The 21120-nt window shown below is 39.8% G+C and overlaps 1 protein-coding gene across 2 annotated transcripts in view; it reads right to left on the bottom strand.

The window, feature by feature from the left end:
* TESK2 (testis-specific kinase 2) overlaps positions 1–21120 on the bottom strand; it is a 230884-nt gene that overhangs the window by 69981 nt on the left and 139783 nt on the right. For both annotated transcript variants that reach the window (XM_006898992.1, XM_006898993.1), the window contains one exon: positions 2831–2879. In XM_006898992.1, coding sequence (XP_006899054.1) covers positions 2831–2879 — 49 coding nt within the window. The remainder of the gene's footprint in view (positions 1–2830; positions 2880–21120) is intronic.

Genomic DNA, 21120 nt, shown 5'->3' with positions numbered 1-21120 from the left:
AGTGCAACAATGAATGAATGGAAGCCCAAAATCTCTGTAAATGTTTATGAAAATTAATAAAATATAATTATAGAAAAAAAAATAAAGTGCTGTCCAAAGCAATGATGTCAGTTTTAAAACTAAGGTACCCTGATCCAAGGCATGGATGGTATTTTCAATTGCTTCCTATGCATTTGAAAGCTGGACAATGAATAAAAAGAACCAATGCTTTTGAACCGTGGTGTGAAAAGAGAGCGCTCAATAGGCCATGGGCTTTTTTGTTTTGTTTTGTAATTAGTTTCTGGACTTCTGTTTATGTTAGAGACTCTATCATAGCCCTTGACTGCCTATATTTAAGGACTCCATCTGTTCTTGAATAATAGTAGTTGGAAAGACACACATAAAAACAAAGTAAAAGTAGAGTAAGATACTCTCTGGGACTATTGGCTTTTTCTCTATTGTTTTTCTTTACATTTAAAAAAAATTCATTAAAAAAAGAATTATTGAAAAGTAAGAATAATTCACTTAAAAAATAAACATTGTTTTACAATCTAGAAACTCTTGTAGGAAAGAAAGCAGGAAAGCAAGGTAAGCAAGCAAGAAAGAAAAGGCAAGCAAGCAAGCCTTGCAAATAAAATTCCAAAAGAACAAACATGTTTGACTTGGAGGAAGTGCAACCTGTGAAATAAGGATGATGATATTTTGTCTCACATCTTTTGGGCATGTTGTCAGGAGGGACCAGTTCTTGCAAAAAGGCATCCTGTTGGGAAAGGTGAAAAGTGAAAGAGAGGAAGACCCTCAACAAGATGGATTGACACAATTAATGGTAACACTGGGCTTGAGCATATCTGAGATTGTGAGGACGGCTGCAGCATAGGGCAAGGTTCGGATGTGCTGTTTATATGGTTGGAGTTGGAGTTGACTTGATGGCAACTAACAACAACAACTGCATCAAAAAAAGGACCGGTTCCTGGAGAAGTAGAGGGTCAGTATAAAAGAGAAAGACCTCTAATGAGAAGAACTGATACAGTGGCTACAACAATGTTTTCAAACATAATAACTGTGAGGCTGTCACCAGAAAGAACAATGTTTTGTTGGACACAGTATCACCATGGTTCAACACCAACTCTAGGGCATCACCTAACGACAACACTGAATAACTACTATACATTAGGCACTATTACTATGCTTAGGAAATAAGCATTTTCTCTTTCATCTTCAAACATTCATATTAGGTCATGAACTATTTTATTAGCAGTATTTTCCACAATTAATCAAGCCCTGTTCCTCAAAGCTCCTTTCTTGGGAGGAGGAGTTCATAACAGTGAAAGAGTTTTTCTTTTTCTTTTCAAGGAGAACAGTGAATTTGGGGGCAGGGGATGAGCAGGGAGAAAAGTGCAACAATGAATGACTGGTAACCCTAAGTCTCTGTAAACTTTCCTTAAAATTAGTAAAATTTCAAAAAGAAAAAAACCACAAAAAACCTCAACTGCTTTCTTTTCATTCCAGGCCAATTTACTTTCCTGGATTTCTTCCCATTGCACTAATTACTCCTTATTAGTTTACTCTTTCCTCAGACTTTCAAACTAAGATGCATAGACTCAGCTCCTAGCTGCCTTCTCTATCCACCCCCTTGGAATGATATTACCTAGTTTTATGCCTTTAAATACCATTTATTTATCCTGTAATCACGTATTTTCAATCATCTACTCAGTATTTTTACTTGCATGTTCACCACACAGCTCAAAAGCCAAATCTAAACCTCTGATCTCCATTTTCTAAAGCTGCTTTTCCTCACAACAATATATTTAATCTTCACAATCCTGGGGTGAATTTGTCATTTTTATTTTACAGATAAAAGCACTGAGATACAGCTAAAGTAAAATCTCACTATTCTGTCGTCTTTTGTTTTTCATATGGCAGTATGTAGTTACAGATTCTCCACATTCTAGTACCTCAGTGACTAAGAGACAGAGTGTGGCATATCAGACCCTCCTTCATAAGATATTAAAGACTAATACTGGGCACCAAGCCAGGAGGAAATCAATACTCTTGCAAATTCTGTTAAACAATTTCCCTTTCTAAGTTTCTTCACATTTTGGTACTTACTTCAAAAAGGACGTAAAAACATTTTAGAAATAAATTAACTTGACATGTTCACCAGAATACCCTAGGGAGCTTTTAAGAATACAGACAGAAAAGTCAGATTCAGACTTACTATATTTAGGAGAAGGTTCCAGAAATCTGTTTTCCTAAGAAGCTCCTAAGCAAATTCTGAGGATGATTAACTTGTTACTCAAATTTGGGAAATTCTGTTCTAGAAAGAGTTCTCTTGTTTTCAGAAAATGAGTAATTACTGTTACATATATATCTGCCTAGCAGAGGCTGAAAGAGAAATTAAATTGGAGATGGGTTTGTATCCAAGTAATGGCACAAAAAAAAAAAAGAGAGAGAGAGGAAAAAGAAACCTAGGGATGGAAATTTATTCCAATAAGACCAATCAGGAAATCAGAGTAGTGCTGGAGTTTTAGATCAGGACATAATGTAGTAGGGGTTTGTTATCATGATAAAAGTTTGCAGCCAAGAGCGGCAAAACCTGATTTAAGGTGTCATACAGCCATCAAGAGTCAATACACTTGAGATTCATATTCTCAAAGTGTTCACCAAGGATTAGAAGGGAACCCAATGATTTTAAGAGGTGTCGTCACTGTACTCCAGTAAAAAAGAAAGCATTGCCATTTTTTGCATAAACACAAATGCTGTACATTTTTACATAAGCAACTTGTCCTAGTACCATAAATGCTAAAACCAATGCAAAGAAATAATTTCAAGATACTAATTGAACTCTTACCTCTGTAAGTGCATGCAATTGTCCTTGATGTACACATACACCCATGAACCTACAAAACAAAACCAGATTTGTTGTTTAAAAATAATAATTACACAACAAAGAGTACTGACCACTATACGATAGCGAATTGCATTGAAACAGACGAGGGGAAGAACTGTTTGAAAAGAATATATGATTAGGGATTATATGTATGACAACCATCCGGAACAAGAGGTGCATTGCAAGGTGGACTAGTGGAAGGGGGAATGAGAGAGAGGAAGGAAAATGTGCAAAAATAAATGGATTTAAAAAAAAATAATTACAAAGCCAGAACATAAATGTCACCAAGAGAAACTAGTTCAGTCATACAGCTATGCATACATCAGGTACAAGTGATGCTCCTTAGTTTCCTGTAAAATCCTAAAACCCTCTGAATCTTTCTATTCCATGCCAGACTGGTGAATTTCTAACTTTACCAGGTTGTGTGTGGAAAGATCTAATGGTAAAAGTGATGATGGAAGTGAGATGATATCAAACCTTAAAAATAGCATATTATAATGGAAAAAGTACCAAATGAAGAAAATAACAAAACTTGATACAGGTTTCAACTCTGATACTATCTGACTACTTGCTTACTTTGAGTTGTTTTTTTTTTTTTACCTACAAAGTAAGTTGATTGAACTACAAAGTACGTTGGTTGAACTACTAAATCTCAAAGTCTATATTTTAAAAACAACAAACTAAATAAATTTTGTGATGACAAAAAAGTAAGTTTCTTAATACAGTAAAAACTTTGCAGATACATAATTTTTAAAAAGGTTCATTTGAAAAATGAACAAAAAGTATGTATTATGTTCATAGAAAAAACAAATATAAATGTCTACAAGAAATGAAAAAAGTTCTTAAACTCACTCCTAAATGAAACAAAGACACAATTCTCTTTAAAGATTAATAAGGATGATAATACTCAATGTTGTTCAAAAGATGAGAAAACAGGAATTTACATACATTTTTTACTTCTTGGCACCACTTTTTCAAATGGCAATTAATTGACTGTATTTAGCAATGGATAGAAAGAGAAGAAAACTCTCAATGAGAAGGACTGACATAGTGGGTTTGAAAACCACAATGGATGTGAACTGGACAGAGACCACAAGGATGCAAGAGTATAGGGCAAGATTCAGATGAGATGCTCACAGGGTTGCTGTGAGTCATAGTCAATATGATGGCACCTAACAAGCAGCTAGCAAAAATTATAATTCACCCAACAATTTTACTTCTGGAAATTGATCGTACAAACATAATTAACTCAGCTGAGCAAAAATAGATGCAAAGGGACATCTTATTTCAACAATATTTATTAATGTAAATACCTATCAATAACACAAGTATCTTATTTATTTATATACTGGAATGCTGAAATACAACAATAATATCAACACAGAGAGAGAGAGCAGCTGGCCCAGTGGACAGAAAGCGATGCTACCAAGCCAAAGGTGGGTGACTTTTAATCCGCGGCCCTCGGGTCTGTCTTTCATTGGTTTTGTTCAGACATCCCTCTAGGTCATATAGCCCTGGTGTACAAGTTGCCGTACTGTGGTCACTTGTGGTTGCTGTGAGGCTGAACACTGTGACAGTGATGTGTCAAATGTGTTAATGGCTGGTTACCCAATGAGGACAGAGAGTGGGGTGGAGCTCCCCGATTAAAACAAGCTTGGAAGGAGGAGTGGCATCCACTTCCATAATAGCTTGCCTCTGGAAACCCTATGAACCTGGAGAGAGGATGAAAGGCACCCAAGTGTCGAGGACTCTCCTTCAAAGGATTGCTATGAGTCTCCTGCGACTTGACGGCACTTAACAACAACAACTGGAATGCAACATAGCTATTAAAAAGAAAGGTATAAGATCTTTGTGCAATGACAAGGATAGCCAAAACAGACTTTAAGCAAAAAATTATCAAGTTGAAAAAAAATAATGCATGGTTTCATTTATGTAAAAGACATTTAAGTATTAATATAAATGCACAGAATCATTAATAATTAGTACGGAAAGTAATGGGTAATGTTGTGTTGTTTATTATACATTATTTTTTAAAATTCTAAGGTTTTTTAACCAATGTTGTTTTGTGCCACTGAGTCAGAACCGACCAATATCTGACCCTCCATAAGGTTGTCACAGTATTTTGCACAAAAGGGAACTGCCCAACCTTCTCCTGTAGAGCAGATGGTAGATTTGAAGGCTTTCGGACTGCAGCACAGCTTCTTACCATTAGGCTACCAGAGCTCCTTCTCCAGATTAATACTATTAATATAAAAAATAATTTTAAAACAAAAACGTAAATCATACAACAGGATTAATAGTGATCAAAAAATGAGAGAAAGCTAACACAAGACAAAGTCAGTGACAACAGGGGTTTGAGTTGCCAAGAAAGATATCTCACCATCCATGGCCAAGTCCCAAGGAAGTTGTACTTTGGAAAGGCACAGAAAAAGTAGAAGATTGGCTACTGCAAGAACATTAGGCTTATCATCAAAGACTGGGAAAAACTTTCCTAAGGGCAGAATCCATGTCATATACATTCCTGTGTTCACAGTAGGGAGCTAGCTCTGCTGGTGTATTCTAAAGGAAATTGTGTTACTAATTGTATTGGTAATGCAAAGACTGCCTCTCTGGTAGTTTGAATTCACCACTGACTCTAAGAGAGAAAGATGAGCCATCTTCTGTACAATTTCCAGCCCCAGAAATCCAATAGAGGGTCAGCTATGAGACAGTTCCAGCTTAATATCAAGGAGGCTGTATTCACAACACCTAAGAGTGTCTAGCAAACATTATGCTTGTTCAGGAAACAATTGCTTAATGGGGGGAAAAAAATCAGGAAGAATGTTTGATTTGTAATATAACAGTAGAACTTTTAAGACATGTTACTTCAATGAGAAATACTTCTGTGGCAATTTCAGAGTTCCTCCAAGGAGTGGTCTGTGAGCCACTGGTTTTCTGTAAGTTCTTCTGGTGACTGGTAGGAAGTTGAGAAAGGAAAGGATCTGAGGAGAAATCTAGTTAGGACTGAAAGCATGGTGCAGGTTCTAATGTCTTTTGTTATATACTGTAGTACTGGAACATCATACCTCAGTTCATATCTGACCCTCCAGTAAATTTAAAGAGATTGTAAATTGCACAAGAGAGTGCCCATCTTTTTTTCCCAGAGCAGCTGGTGGATCCAAACTGTGCGCATTTCAGTTCTTGCCACTAAGTTACCAGAGCCCCCTGATGACTAGTTGAAACTAATTTCTGCCTAGAGAAGGAAAGGGAAGTTGAATAACAAGTATACATTCACTGATTTATTGCATAGACATTATTGTCTGTTTACAAATTGAAGGTATGTAGAAGAACACTATTTGGAGTACACAGGCACCATTATGCCAACAGCACCTGCTTACTATGTGATTCTCTGCCAGTTTGGTAAATTTTCAACGTTTCAAACATTTAAATAATGCTATTAACATACTTAACAGAATACAGTTTAGTGGAAACACAATTTTCATATGCATTAGGAAGTAAAACAGCCATATAAATAATTTTATTGTTGTATTCGCTTTATTGTGGGGGTCTGGAACAGAACCTGCAATCTGAGATAGGACATAGTTACAAGAGCTCTGAACATAGAGGGTCTGAGTTCAAAATCTACCATCATCTTTTATTGGGCAAACGTTGTTGTTATGTGCCATCAAGTCGCTTGCAACTCATAGTGGCCCTATGTACAACAGCCCTAAACCCTGCTTTATCCTGTGCCAATCTTATTATCTCTGACGCACCTATTCCCATTACTCCAGTCACTAAATCAATCCATCTCATCAAGGGTCTTCCTCTCCTGCACTGTCCCTCCATCCTCCCAAGCATGACATCCCTCTTCAAGGACTGGTTTCTCCTTGCAACATGGCCAAAGTATGTCAGACAAATCTTTAGAATCCTTGCCTCCAAGGAGCAGGCCGGTTTTAGCCTCTGCAGGACTAACTTGTTCGTTCTTTTAGCAGTCCATGGTATATTCAATACTATTCTCCAACACCACAGCTTAAAGGCATCAAATTCTCCTATTATCCCTAGTAATTATCCAGCTCTCTAATGCATAGCAAGTGATTGCAAAGACCATGGCCTGTATTAGGCACTACTTAGTTTCCAGACTGACATCACTGCTCTTCAGTATTCTGAAGAGATCTCTAACGAGATCTCTAACAGCAGACTTTCCCAGTGCAATATATCTTTTAAATTCCTGGCTGCTGGTGAAAAGAGTGTTTATTGTGGAGCCAAGCAAACTAAAGCTTTTATAATCTCAATCTATTCAGCTTCTATCATGATGCTGCCAATCAGCCCAGTGGTGAGAATCTTTGTTTTCTTGATAATGAGCTTCAATCAATATTGAAGGTACTATCCTTGACCTTCTGCAGCAAGCGCTTCAGGTCCTCCTCAGATTTAGCAAGCAGGTTTGTGTCATTTGCATAGCACATATTGTTGATAAGTCTTCCTCCAATCCTGATGCCATATTTCTCCTGATAGAGCCCAGCCTCCTGGATAACCTGTCCTGCATACAGATTGAAAAGGTATGGAGACAGGGCACATCCCCAGCGTATGTTGTTGTTATGTGCCGTCGAGTCGCTTGCGACTCATAGCGACCCTATGTACAACAGCCCTGAACTCTGCTCTGTCCTGTGCCAAACGCATTGTCTCTGACACTCCCATCCCAATTATCCCAGTCACTGAATCAATCCACCTCATAGAAGCACTTCCCCTCCTGCGCTGTCCCTCCACCCTCCTAAGCATGATGTCCAAGGACCGGTCTCTCCTTACAACATGTCCAAAGTATGTTAGACGGAGCCTCAGAATCCTTGCCTCCAAGGAACCACCCAGTTCAACCTTTTCCAGGAAGAATCTGTTTGTTTTCCTAGCAGTCCGTGATATTCTCAATACTCTTCTCCAGCACCACATGTCAAAGGCATCAATTATTCTTCTATACTTCTTGGTCATTGTCCAACTCTCTGATGCATAAAAATTGATTGTGGCAAGCTCTGGTGGCCTAGTGGCAAGAAGCTGCACTGCAATCTCAGAGGTACATGGTTTAAATCCACCAGATGCTCTGCTGGAGAAGGAGGAACAATCTCCTCCTGTATCAAGTCAGATCTGATTTGATGGTATACACACAAAAAATAATGAAATAAAATAAAATTTAAAAAAAATTGATTGCAAAGACCATGACCTGTATCAGATGCACCTTAGTCTCCAGAGAGACACCACTGCTCTTCAGTACTTTGGAGAGGTCCCTAACAGCAGACTTTCCCATGGCAATATGCCTTTTAATTTCCTGGCTACTGGTGCCAAAAGTGTTGACTGTGGAGCCAAACAAACTAAAGCTATGAACAATCTCAATCTCTTCACCATCCATCCTGATGCTGCCAATTGGCCCAGTGGTGAGAATCTTTGTCTTCTTGACATTGAGCCTCAATCCATATTGGAGGCTGCAGTCCTTGACCCTCTGCAGCAAGTGCTTCAGGTCCTCCTCAGTTTCAGCAAGCAGGGTTGTGTCATCTGCGTAACGCCTAGTGAAAACTAGGACACGGGCTGACTGTGGAACAGACCACCAACTACTCAGAAGCAAGGGCTGACTGTGGAACAGACCACCAACTACTCATATGCAAGTTCAAGCTGAAGCTGAAGAAAATTAAACCAGATGCACAGGAACCAAAATATGACTTTGAGTCTATCCCACCTGAATTTCAGAACCATCTCAGGAACAGGTTTGAGGCCTTGAACACTAATGAGCGAAGAAGACCAGACGAGTTGTGGGAAGACATCAAGGGTATCATCCAGGAAGAGTGCAAACGGTCATTGCAAAGACAGAAGAGGAAGCAAAGACCAAAATGGATGTCAGAAGAGACTCTGAAAATTGCACTGGAGCGCAGAGAAGCCAAAGCACACAAGGAAGAATTCAAGATACTAAAGAGCTGAATAGAAGATTTCAAAAGGCAGCACGGGATGACAAAGTAAAATATTACAATGAAATGTGCAAGGAGCTGGAGTCAGAAAATCAAAAGGGCCGAACTCGCTCAGCATTTCTTAAGCTCAAGGAACTGAAGAACAAATTCAAACCTCGAGTTGCTATCATCAAGGATAATTTAGGAAGAATATTAAATAATCCAAGAAGTATTAAAAGAAGATGGAAAGAATATACTGAATCACTGTGTCGAAAGGAATTGGAAGACACAGAAGAATTTCATGAAACAACATGTGAGCGAGAGCCTATGGTGATGAAAGAAGTTCAGGCTGCTCTGAAGCAAATGGTAAAAAATAAGGCCCCAAGAATAGACGATATACCAATTGACATATTTCAGCTAACAGATGCTGCCCTGGATGTGCTCACCAAGTTGTGCCAAGAAATCTGGAGAACAATCACCTGGCCAACTGACTAGAAGAGATCTATATTTGTTCTCATCCCAAAGACAGGTGACCCAACAGAGTGTGGAAACTATAGAACAATCTCATTGATTTCACATGCAAGCAAGATTCTAGTGAAGATTATCCAAAAACGACTGGAATAGCGTATCAGCAGAGAACTGCCAGAAGTCCAGGTTGGGTTTGGAAGGGGTCGTGGTACTAGGGATATTGTAGCTGATGTTATCCAGGAGGCTGGGCTCTATGAGGAGAAATGTGGGGTCAAGATTGGTGGAAGATCTATCAATAATCTATGTTATGCAGATGACACAACTCTGGCGTATACCCATTGCAATTTTGAACCAAGCAGTATTTCCTTGCTCTGTTCTGACAACTACCTCCTGGTCCAAATATAGGTTTCGCATTAGCGCGATCAAGTGTTCTGGGATTCCCATTCTTCTCAGAGTTAGCCTCAGTTTGTTGTAATCCACACATCAAATGCCTTTGCATAGTCCATGAAACACAGGTAGACATTCCTCTTGTACTCCCTGCTTTCAGCCAAGATCCAACTAACATTAGCTCCTATACCATAGCCTCTTCTAAATCTAGCCTGTACTTCTGGCAGTTCTCTGTTGATGTGATGTTCCAGTCGTTTTGGATAATCCTCAGCACAATCTTGCTTGCATGTGATATTGTCAAATAATTTCCACTCTCTGTCAGATCACCTTTCTTAGGAATAGGAACAAGTAGAGATGTCTTCCAGTCAGTTAGCCAGGTGGTTATCCTCCAGATTTCTTGGCATAACTTGGTGAGCACACATATGGCAGCATCTGTTTGTTGAACTGTATCAATTGGTGTACTGTTAATTCCAGGGGCCTTGTTTTTTTGCCAATTCTTTCAGAGTAGCATTAACTTCTTCCTTCATCACCACAGTCTCTTACAGAGAAGAAGGATCAGTAGTTGGAAAACATGGACTTGATGACAGAAATGAAGCTGGAGATAGAATAATAGAATTTTGCACAATCAACTATTTATTCACTGCAAATATGTTTTCTAAGAAACAAACACAGACTGTACACACGGGTTTCACCTGATCATATGCACAGGAATCAGATGGATTACATCTGTGGAAAGAACCGCTGGAGAAGTTCAATATCACCTGTGAAAACTAGGCCAGGTGTTGATTGTGGAACAGACCACCAACTACTCATATGCAAGTTCAAGATGAAGCTAAGAAAAATTAAATCCAATACACGGGAACCAAAATATGACCTTGAGTCTATCCCACTTGAATTTCAAAACTATCTCAGGAACAGGTTTGAGGCTTTGAACAAAAATGAGAAAAGACCAGATGAGTTGTGGGAGGATATTAAGAACATCATCCGGGAAGAGTGCAAAAGGTCATTACAAAGACAGAGAAGAAAGAAAAGACCAAAATGGATATCAGAAGAGACTCTAAATATTGCATTAGCATGTCGAGAAACCAAAACAAATAGAAAACAATCAAGATAGTAAGGATCTGAACAGAAGATTTCAAATGGAAACCATGAAGACAAAGTAAAGTATTATAAGTAAATGTGCAAAGAGCTGGAGTCAGAAAATCAAAGGGGTCAAACTAGCTCAGCATTTCTTAAGCTGAAGGAACTGAAGAACAAATTCAAACCTCGAGCTGCAATACTTAAGGATGCTTTGGGAAGAATGTTAAATGATTCAGGAAGTATTAAAAGAAGATGGAAAAATATACATAGTCATTGTACCAAAAGGAATTGGCGGACACAGTAGAATTTCATGAAAACAATGTATGAGCAAGAGCCTGTGGTGATGAAGGCAGGCAAAGATCAGTCTGAATAATAATATCTACAACATTAAGATTGTTAGAAGTACTGAATGAATAATAAAATGCAAATAGCACAGCACAATGTCTGGTACACAATAAGAGCTTGAAAATAAAATAAAAGCCCAGAAACAGTGGTACAAGCTCTAAGCAAATCCTGTGAGGGTAGCCATTGGCCACTGGCATTCAGGGTGACTCACCAGTCAGTTTCTTCACTCTAAATGGAGACAGCTGTATATCTGCACAGAAATGGCTGTAGATTTATGGAGATAATGGCATATCTACATTTAAATTCTCCTATGTCTACATGGAGACACCTCTGTAAGCACATCACGACACCTCTGTATCTACATATATACACACCTCTGGAGATCCCTGTATGTGGTGGTAATGTGTGCTGTCAATTTGAAACCAACCCATAGCTGACTCTCCAGTGGGTTTTCAGTGGCAGTTAATTGCACGGGAGAATGCCCATCCTTCTCCCAAGAAGCAGCTGGTGGATTCGAACTGCATGCCTTCTGTATTGTAGTGAAGAGGGGTTTTTTTATGGCATGTTGTGGTCTTTGCATAAGTGGTGATGGGCAGAGTGTCCCTCAGGGCACCACCCAATGGGAGCGGAGCGGCAGGATAACAGCCTGGGTCAGTGTATCCTTCTGTCAGGTGGGAGGCAGCATCACCATGTGGAGCAGCTGCAGCTTCTTCATGAGCCTGGTGGTGGGAGTGTTCATGGTCTCTGTGGTACATACTTGCTGGGTGAGGCACAGCATCGTCTACACTCACCCACGCATCCAGGATGGCAACTGCATGCAGCCCTCACTGGCCTGGAAGCCCAAGCTGCAGCTGAGTGCTTATACCACCACAAGGCCCAACCTTGGAGTTGAGAACCATGTGGACTTGGTGTTGAATGTTGTGGACTTTGACATGGTGTCCAGATTTGAAAGACCAGTTAACGTTTCTGTACCAAAGAAGACAAGAAACAATGGGACCCTGTATGTTTACATCTTCCTCCAACACACTGGGATTTCACTGTGGCAGGATGGGAAGGGGGTATACCTCATCAGTCTACGTCAGTCACTATCTACACGGCCCCCAAGCCTGAAGAGGTCAACCTCCTGACCATGGAGTCTTTCCCACAGCAAATCAAAGCTAAGAAGATGACAACCAGTGCCTTGGATGAGCTTGTTTCTCACCGGCAGCCAAGGATGAAGCTAAATGTGACGGTGGACAACTCCATCTTTGAGGAGTCCTCTCTGCCACTGATGTGCATCGATATATGAAGATGATCCAGTTAGGGAAAACCATCCATTACCTTCCCCATCCTGTTCATCGATCAGCTGAGCAGGCACATGAAGGACTTGGTGGTCACTAACCACTCAACCACAGAGCTGCTGCTCATTGCATCCTATGACAAGCTGTTACTGGGGAGGCAGTGCTTCTGGATCCACATACAGGATACTGTGTACTTGCTGCAGCAGTTTGGGTTTTCAGATAAAGATGCTCATGAAGTTAAAGGGAGTTTTGTAGACACCAACTTGTATTTCTTAGCTCTGACCTTCTTTGTTGCAGCGTTTCATCTCCTTTTTTATTTCCTGGTATTTAAAAATGACAGCAGCCTCTGGAAGAAAAAGAAGAGCATGATTGGAATGTCCACCAATGCAGAGCTCTGGGGATGCTTCAGCACTGGCGTCATCTTCCTTTTCCTGCTGGATGAGCAGACAAGCCTGCTAGTGCTGATCCCCACAGGCACTGGAAAGGACATCAATCGTGGAAAGTGAAAAAGCATTGAAAATGAATGTTGTCTGGATAGGCCTCTGACCTGTACTTCCATTCCCACTTACAGCAAATCAGAAAGGACAACAGAACTGCAATCCCAGAGGAACACGGTTCGAATCCACCAGATGCTCTGCCGGAGAAGGAGGCGCAATATCCTCCTGTACCAGTCAGATCTGATTTGACGGTACACGCACACAAAATAATAAAAAAAATTAAAAAAAAAAAAAGAAAGGACAACAGAGGAGTAAGTCCAGCCATGAAATACCTGTCATTCTTATTCTACCCCTCTGCATTAGTGCAGCCATTCACTCACTCCTGAATATCAAGTACAAAAGTTGATCCTCCTGGTTAACAGCTTTGTCAATGGAGTCGATGTCTTTGGCTTCCTCTTCATGCTGCTGCAGCTCTTTGTGAACTACAAAATGAAGTCGGTGGCTGACCTGCTCTGGAAGGCCTTTACTTAGAAACCCTTCAACACCTTCATTGAGGATGCCTTTGCTTTCATCATCACTATGTCCACCTGGTACCAGCTGGCCTGCTTCTGGAATGATATGGTGTTCTTGGTATATGTGTACTCGCAGTGGATTTATCCCATGGATAAGACCAGAGGAAACAAGTTTGGGGAGTTTTACAAAGAGAAGCCCATTTGAAAGTCCCACCCAGAATAATCTACAGGACCCAGACACCACTCTGAGCCACCCGATCAAGCACCCGAAGGCCTTGGAGACAAGACGCTTGCCAGAGGCAACAGGGCTGCCCTGTACAAAGTCGATCTCTTTCAAAGAACACAATTCTGATTGGAAGCTTTTGGTGGAATCTCCTGGACATTCTATCTTCTTTGTTGCCAAAACCTCTCTTGACGTCAGCTATGAGTCAGTTCTGACTCAACTGCACACAACAACAGTATAGTGTCTAGGCCACCCTGGTCAGCTAGCCTGTAAGAAGTCGCCCTGTAAATAGTAGTAGAGGCAGGTGTAGTAGAGTGAGGAGCCATGTCTGACCTTATATCTTAAAGGGATCAATTTTATACCATGGATGTTGTTGATGAGGACAGTTCCCCTTTGTGGAGTTAGAAGAAATCAGACTCAAGCATCTACATATAGCTGGTGCCCCTATAACAGCCACAAGTTATTTTTAAGATTTAATAAGTTAGGAGAAATCAGACTCAACCATCCCCACATGGCTGGTGCTCCTGTAACAGCCTGAATTATTTTTAAGAGCTAATACCTTAGTTTAAGTTCTCCCAAGAGCTGGAATAATTTTACTTATTGGAACTCACTGATCCCAGGATCAGCTAAAATTTCACTTTCTCCATAATGTTCTTCGAGATGCCCTCAATTAATCCTTCTTCCCGCCCCCAGGACTACTAGCACTTTGCCCCATCCATTGAAAGCTTGATATAATTAATTAGTATGAAGTTAAGAAAGAGGTCCTGGTCAGGAGTCAAAACTACATGAATTTGAATTCTGACACTGCCACTTATTAATGACCCCTCTGTATTTCAGATTCTTCACATGCCAATGGAAATATTAACACAACATAACTCATGTGGCTCTTATGAAGACCAATGAGATAATTTAAGCACTACAGACCAGCACTACAGACCACTAGCTATTCCTCGTCTTTTAAAATTTCTGACTCATTCCCTAAAACTGGTAGTGTCTGGCATACAAAGTTTTGCATATAAGATGCTAAGCAAAATAATTGTTAGATAGGAAACAACAGTCACCAAATTAGCTCCACAAGGTAAAATTCATTTTATAAAAAAGATATTTAGGGGCAGCCACAGGGCTGAAAAGCCAAGAGTTATTTGGTTTGAGTTAATCAAATATTTACAAAGAAGTTGAACAACAGTGTTTCTCTAGCAAAAGACTGGCTACATTCTAAATGTGTGGGCCTTTGAGAAGCTGGAAAGTCCTGGTTTCAGTATGCTGTACTTGCTTCCCATCCTCAAAGGTTCACCATGACTATGCCAACATTCACAAAGATGTCACAGATAGCACATTCAGGCAGGTACTGGCTTCATGTGCCACATTTCTGCCGGTCTTTTCCCCTACCCCTTATTCACATCACCATGTCACAATGACAACACCTATTTCTAGGTGGCACTTCTCTACTCAACCTCCTCTGCTTCATTCCTTACACAGACCACTACTACTACTGCCATCATACATTATATCCACAATGGTGTCGCATGGATGGCAAGCTAAGACAGGCATTAACTTTATATTTGAAGAATAGAGTTAATCATGTTAGCTGCTATAAACAAAATATACTTTCACAGTCCTTATCTTTGACAAAGAAGTAATATGTGCCTAGAAAACATTTAATGCTTTCATTAGAATATTTATTGATAATTATGTCAAACTTTAAGTTTCTCGTCTAAGACAAGAACTTTAAAGTTACATTCCAAATGATTCCTATTTCCCATTACCCTCACCCAAAAAGTATGCTAGATAGAGTTACTTAGCTCAGGACTGGAGGCCTTTCTGAATACATGTGCCAGAGAATAGATATCCAACTTTATTAATGCTTTTAGATTGCTATGGCACACACATTCTTATTGAGAAATGGGGGGTGGGATGTCTTCTTGGCTAATACTTCTTAAAGGCTTTGAATCTGTAAGTCAGGGCTTGGACCTATCTAAATTTTTATTAAGCTCTCAACTGATGCTCTTTGGTCTATGGATCACACACTGTGTAGCAAGATTCTGTGTAGACAAAAGTCCTATCTCTGAATCTATAGGTAAACTAGATTTTTATTAAAGACTTAATTGCTTCAATCTTTCTTGTAGCATGATTTACTGCTTCCCATGGAGTGTCATCATTTTACTTTTCCCCACTGCCTCATCTCCACAGAGTTACAGCCTAGCTCAAATGCTTCTCTCCCACAAAATAAAAGTAATTTCTGAACTAACATACTTCTGAACTATTAAGGCATTCATCTTTGTCATTCCTCTTTAACATCCAGGACTTCATACTTTCAACTGTATTTTTTTAACATGTCTTTTCTCTCTTTTACTAAACTATAAGCTTCTTAACAGTAAATTCCACTCTCCTGCCTAGCAGATGACAGTATACAAACACATGCTGGACAAACTAAGCACAACTCTGTTCATTCAAAATTTACTGACTGCTTATTATATGTCAGGTAATGAGAATAAAGATGATAAAAGCTTAACTCTTAAAGGACATTTATAATGCAAGCATTATTTTAGGCAACATCATGAAGGATGGAGAGGAGACTGAAACTGTCAACAGCTTCATCTTACTTGAATCCACATTTAACACCCTTGCTACCAGCAGTCAGGAAATAAGGAGATGCATTGCACTGGGAAAATCTACAGTTAGGGACCTCTCCAAATTATTAAGGAGTAATGATCTTAGTTTGAGGACTAAGGTGCATCTGATTCACGCAATAGTCTTTCCAATCACTTATTGCATCTGAGAGGGGGCCAATGAATAAGGATGACAGAAAAAAAAATGACGCCTTTGAGCTGTGGTGTTGGAGAATAGCACTGAACATCTGATGGAGGGCCAAGAGAACAAACAGATATGTCTTGGAAAGGGTGTAGCCAGAGTGCTCTTTGGAGGGAAGAATGATGAGGCTTCACATCACATACTTTGGACATGTTGCTAGGAGAGGCTTTTCCTTGGAAAGGAACATGATGCTGGAAAGGTTGGAGATTCGGTAAAGGAGAAGACCCTCAACCAAGTGGATTGACATGGTGACTGCTGCAATAGGCTCTTGTGTGTCAGGAAGTGCAAGAATGGCACAGAATAGAACAGGGCTCAATTCTTTTATTCATAGGATCGCTATGAATCATACTTGATGATGCCTAATAACAACAAAAATTGTACATATAAATATTTCTATCAACTAATTTAATATTTCTAATAACCTAGTGAAGTAATATACTTTCATTATTCCAATCATACCAGTAAAGAACCTAAGGGTCAAAGGGTACCAGTGTCATTCAGTTAATAAGTGGCAGAGCCAGGAGTCAGCTTTCAGAGCTTACACTCTTATCACAATTTTATATTACCTGTCAATATAGTTATAAAGAGTATATAAAGATGAGTAAGATAAAATTCCTTCCATTGAGATGTTTTAGTGGCAGCTGTCTGTCTGAGTAAAGTCCAAATTCTTTAGTATGTTACTCATGAAACTGAACAATCAGATCCAAATCTCTCTTACCTTATCTCCAATTAGTCACTGTATACATCATGTTTTAATAATATAACTACCTGTCACACCTAAAAATGTCCTGAGTTCCATGTCATTGCCAGAAATACTTTCTCTGTTTAGAATTGACTCTACAAACATAAATTGAGACTTAAAAATTCAATAATATTTCCAAATAACCATAATAATAGCAACAAAAATTATGTCACTTCGTGTGCAATACCACATTGTCATTTAATTATCAAGATTGTCATTTAATTATTTAAGATTAATGCTTTAATTATCATCACTATTTTCAGATACATAAACTCAAATATTTCTCTGATCTTTCCAATGAAAATTACTTTTCTCTTCTCTAATTGCATTAATATTAATATTTAGACCTCTACTGGTGTAGTAGTTCATAGAGAGTTGTACTGCTAACCCAAAGGTGGCACCTCTTTGATAGTTAGAATTCATTAGAGAAATATAGGCAATCTCCTCCCACCTGGCTCCCATCTTCCCAAAACATGCTAGGGGGTAAAGTATGAGTTGGTTCTAACTTGACAATAAAGAGTTAAGTATTTAGCATTACTCTGTATATGCAGTTATGTTCTATTTCTACATATAAAATCTATGTTTTCACCATTAAATCAGAAGGTTCTTAAGGGCCAGGATCAAGTGTTTCAAAGAGAATGGCTACTTTTACAAAATTGCTTCCTTTTTTCTCCTGTTGCTGCTGTTGTTATGTGCCGTTCAGTTGCCTGCGACTCACAGCGACTCTATATACAACAGCCCTAAACCCTGCTCTATCCTGTGCCAATCTCACTGTCCCGACACACATACTCCCATTACCCCAGTTACTGAATCAATCCACCTCATAGAGGATCTTCCTCTCCTACGCGGTCCCTCCACCCTCCCAAGCATGACGTCCCTTCTCCAAGGATTGGTCAACATGTCCAAAATATGTCAGACAAAGCTTCAGGATCCTTGCCTCCAAGGAGTAACCTGGTTTAACCCTCTCTAGGATAAACCTGTTTGTTTTCTTAACAGTCCATGGTATATTTAGTACTGTTCCCCACCACCACAGCTCAATGGTATCAATTCTTCTATCACCCCTAGTTATTGTCCCACTCTCTGATGCACAGCAAGTGACTACAAAGACCATGGCCTGTGTTAGGCACACCTTAGTCTCCAGAGTGATATCGTTGCTCTTCATTACTTTGGAAAAGACCCTAACAACAGACTTTCCCACTGCAACACATCTTTTCATTTCCTGGCTGCTGGTGCCAAGAGTTTTGATTTTGGAGCCAAGCAAGCTAAAGCTGTTAACAATCTCAATCTCTTCACCATCTATCACAATGCTGCCAATCAACCCAGTGACGAGAATCTTTGTTTTCTTGATACTGAGCTTCAATCCATATTCAAGGCTACAGTCCTGGGGCATCAAGTGCTTCAGGTTCTCCTCAGTTTCAGCAAGCAGGGTTGTGTCACCTACATAATGCAGATTGTTGAATCTCTAATCCTGATGCCACATTACTCTTCATACAGATCAGCCTCCAGGATAATCTGTTCTGCATACAGATTGAAAAGGTATGGAAATACGACACATCTCTGGTGGACAACCTTCCCAATTTTGAACAATAAAGTGGTTCCTTGCTCTGTTCTGATGATTGCCTCCTGGTCCAAATATAGGTTTTGCATTAGTATGATCAAGCGTTCTGGGATTCTCTTTCTTAGAGTTAGCCACAGTTTGTTGTGATCCACACAGTCAAATGCCTCTGCATAATCAATGAAACACAGATAGACATTCCTCTTGTACTCCCTGCTTTCAGCCAAGATCCATCTAACAGTTGCTAAATATCTCTAGTACCATGATCCCTTCTAAACCCAGCCTGCACTTCTGGCAGTTATATGTTGATGTGCTGTGCCAATCAGTTTTGGATAATCTTCAGCAGAATCTTGCTTGCATGTGATATTAATGATATTGTTAGATAATTTCCACTCTGAGGGGAGCTCTGGTAGCCAAGTGGCAAGAGGCTGCACTGCAATCCAGAGGTACGTAATCCACCAGATGCTCTGCTGGAGAAGGAGGGGCAATCTCCTCCTGTACCAGTCAGATCAGATTTGAAGGTATACACACAAAAAATAATAAAGTAAAATTTAAAAAAATTTCCACACTCTATTGGATTGCCTTTCTTTGGAATGGGAACAAATATAGATCTTCCAGTCAGTTGGTCAAGTGATTATCCTCCAGATTTCTTGAAACAACTTGGTGAGCACATCTATGGCAGCATCTGTTAGTTGAAATATGTCAAGTGGTATACCATCAATTCCTGGGGCCTTATTTTTTGCCAATTCTTTCAAAGCAGCTTGAACTTCCTTCATCACCATAGATAGGCTCTTGCTCATATGTTGTTTCATTAAATTCTTCTGTGTCTGCAAATTCCTTTCAGTTCAATGACTCTATATACTCTTTCCATCTTCTTTTAATACTTCCTGGATCATTTAATATTCTATGCAAAGCATTCTTAAGTATTGCAACTCCAGGTGTGAATTTGTTCTACAGTTCCTTGAGCTTAAGAAATGCTGATTGAAGTTTGGCCCTTTTGGTTTCCTGACTCCAGTCTCTTGCACATTTCAGTGAAACATTTTACTTTGTCTTCCAGTGCTGCCTTTTGAAACCTTCTGTTCAGCTCTTTAATATATTGAATTTGTCCCTCTACTTTGGCTTCTCAGCACTCTAGTGCAATTTTCAGAGTCTCTTCTGACATTCATTTTGGTCTTTTTTTCCTCCTCTGTCATTACCTTTTGCACCCTTCCTGGATGATATTCTTGATATCCTCCCACAACTCATCTGGTCTTCTCTCACTGGTGTTCAAAGACTCAAACCTGTTCCTGAGACGGTTCTGAAATTCAGGTGGTGGTGTCATTGTTATGTGCCATCGAGTCGCTTGCGACTCATAGCGACCCTATGTAGAACAGCCCTAAACTCTGCTCTATCCTGTGCCAATCGCATTGCCTCTGACACACCCATCCCGATTACCCGAGTCACTGAATCAATCCACCTCATAGAGGGTCTTCCCCTCCTGTGCTGTCCCTCCACCCTACCAAGCATAATGCCCCTCTCCAAGGACCTGTCTCTCCTTACAACATGTCCAAAGTATGTCAGATGAAGGCCCAGATATTCTTGCCTCCAAGGAGTAGCCTGGTTTAACACTCTCCAGGATGAATCTGTTTCCTTGGCAGTCCAGGGGACATTCAATACTCTTCTCCAGCACCACAGCTCAAAGGCATCAATTCTCCTTCTATTCTCCCTAGTCACTGTCCAACTCTCTGATGCATAACAAGTGATTTCAAAGACTATGGCCTGTATCAGGCACACCTTAGTCTCCAGAGAGACACCGTTGCTCTTGAGTACTTTAGAGAGGTCCCTAACAGTAGAATTTCCCATCGCAATACTATGGGAAATTCAGGTAGGATAGATTATAGATCATATTTTGGTTCCCGTGTATTTGATTTAATTTTCCTTAGCTTCAGCTTGACCTTGCATATGAGTAGTTGGGGGTTTGTTCCACAATCAGCCTAGTTTTCACAGATGATACTGATCTTCTCCAGTGGTTTTCTCTTATTGTTGTTGTTTGTTGTTAATTGCTGTTGAGTAGTAGGCGATTCTTGGTGACCCTAAGAACAAAAGACCTGAACTGAAAGACACTTGTACAAGTGTTCAGGTCAGGTTTTCTCCTGTAGTAGATGATATTTTCTAGTGTCCATCATAGTCTCTTAAGATCATACACTGGTACTTGTGGTCAGTAGAATATGGCCTAAGGTGATTACATCATTTCTAGGTCTGTGCCACTTTACTTGCCACAAGCAAAAGTATCTCATCTGCATAATGCAGGCTGCTCATGAGTGTTTGAAGCAGTACTGAGACTACAGCCTTCAGTATGGAATACAACTCAACAGGAAGACAGGTCTTCACCAAAAGATTCAAAGGCTTCCTCATCCTTATTTACTGTCTAACTTTCAGGTGCATAAAAAAAAATAATAAATAAAAAAATACTATGGCTTGAGTCTAGCACACCTTAGTCTTTAAACTTGTTAGGCCTGGACCAAGGTC

The sequence above is a fragment of the Elephantulus edwardii genome, unplaced genomic scaffold (assembly GCF_000299155.1).
Source record: "Elephantulus edwardii isolate Elephantulus edwardi_28Jun2011 unplaced genomic scaffold, EleEdw1.0 scaffold00243, whole genome shotgun sequence".
Taxonomy (NCBI): Eukaryota; Metazoa; Chordata; class Mammalia; order Macroscelidea; family Macroscelididae; genus Elephantulus; species Elephantulus edwardii.
This window is presented reverse-complemented; position numbering and strand designations above follow the sequence as displayed.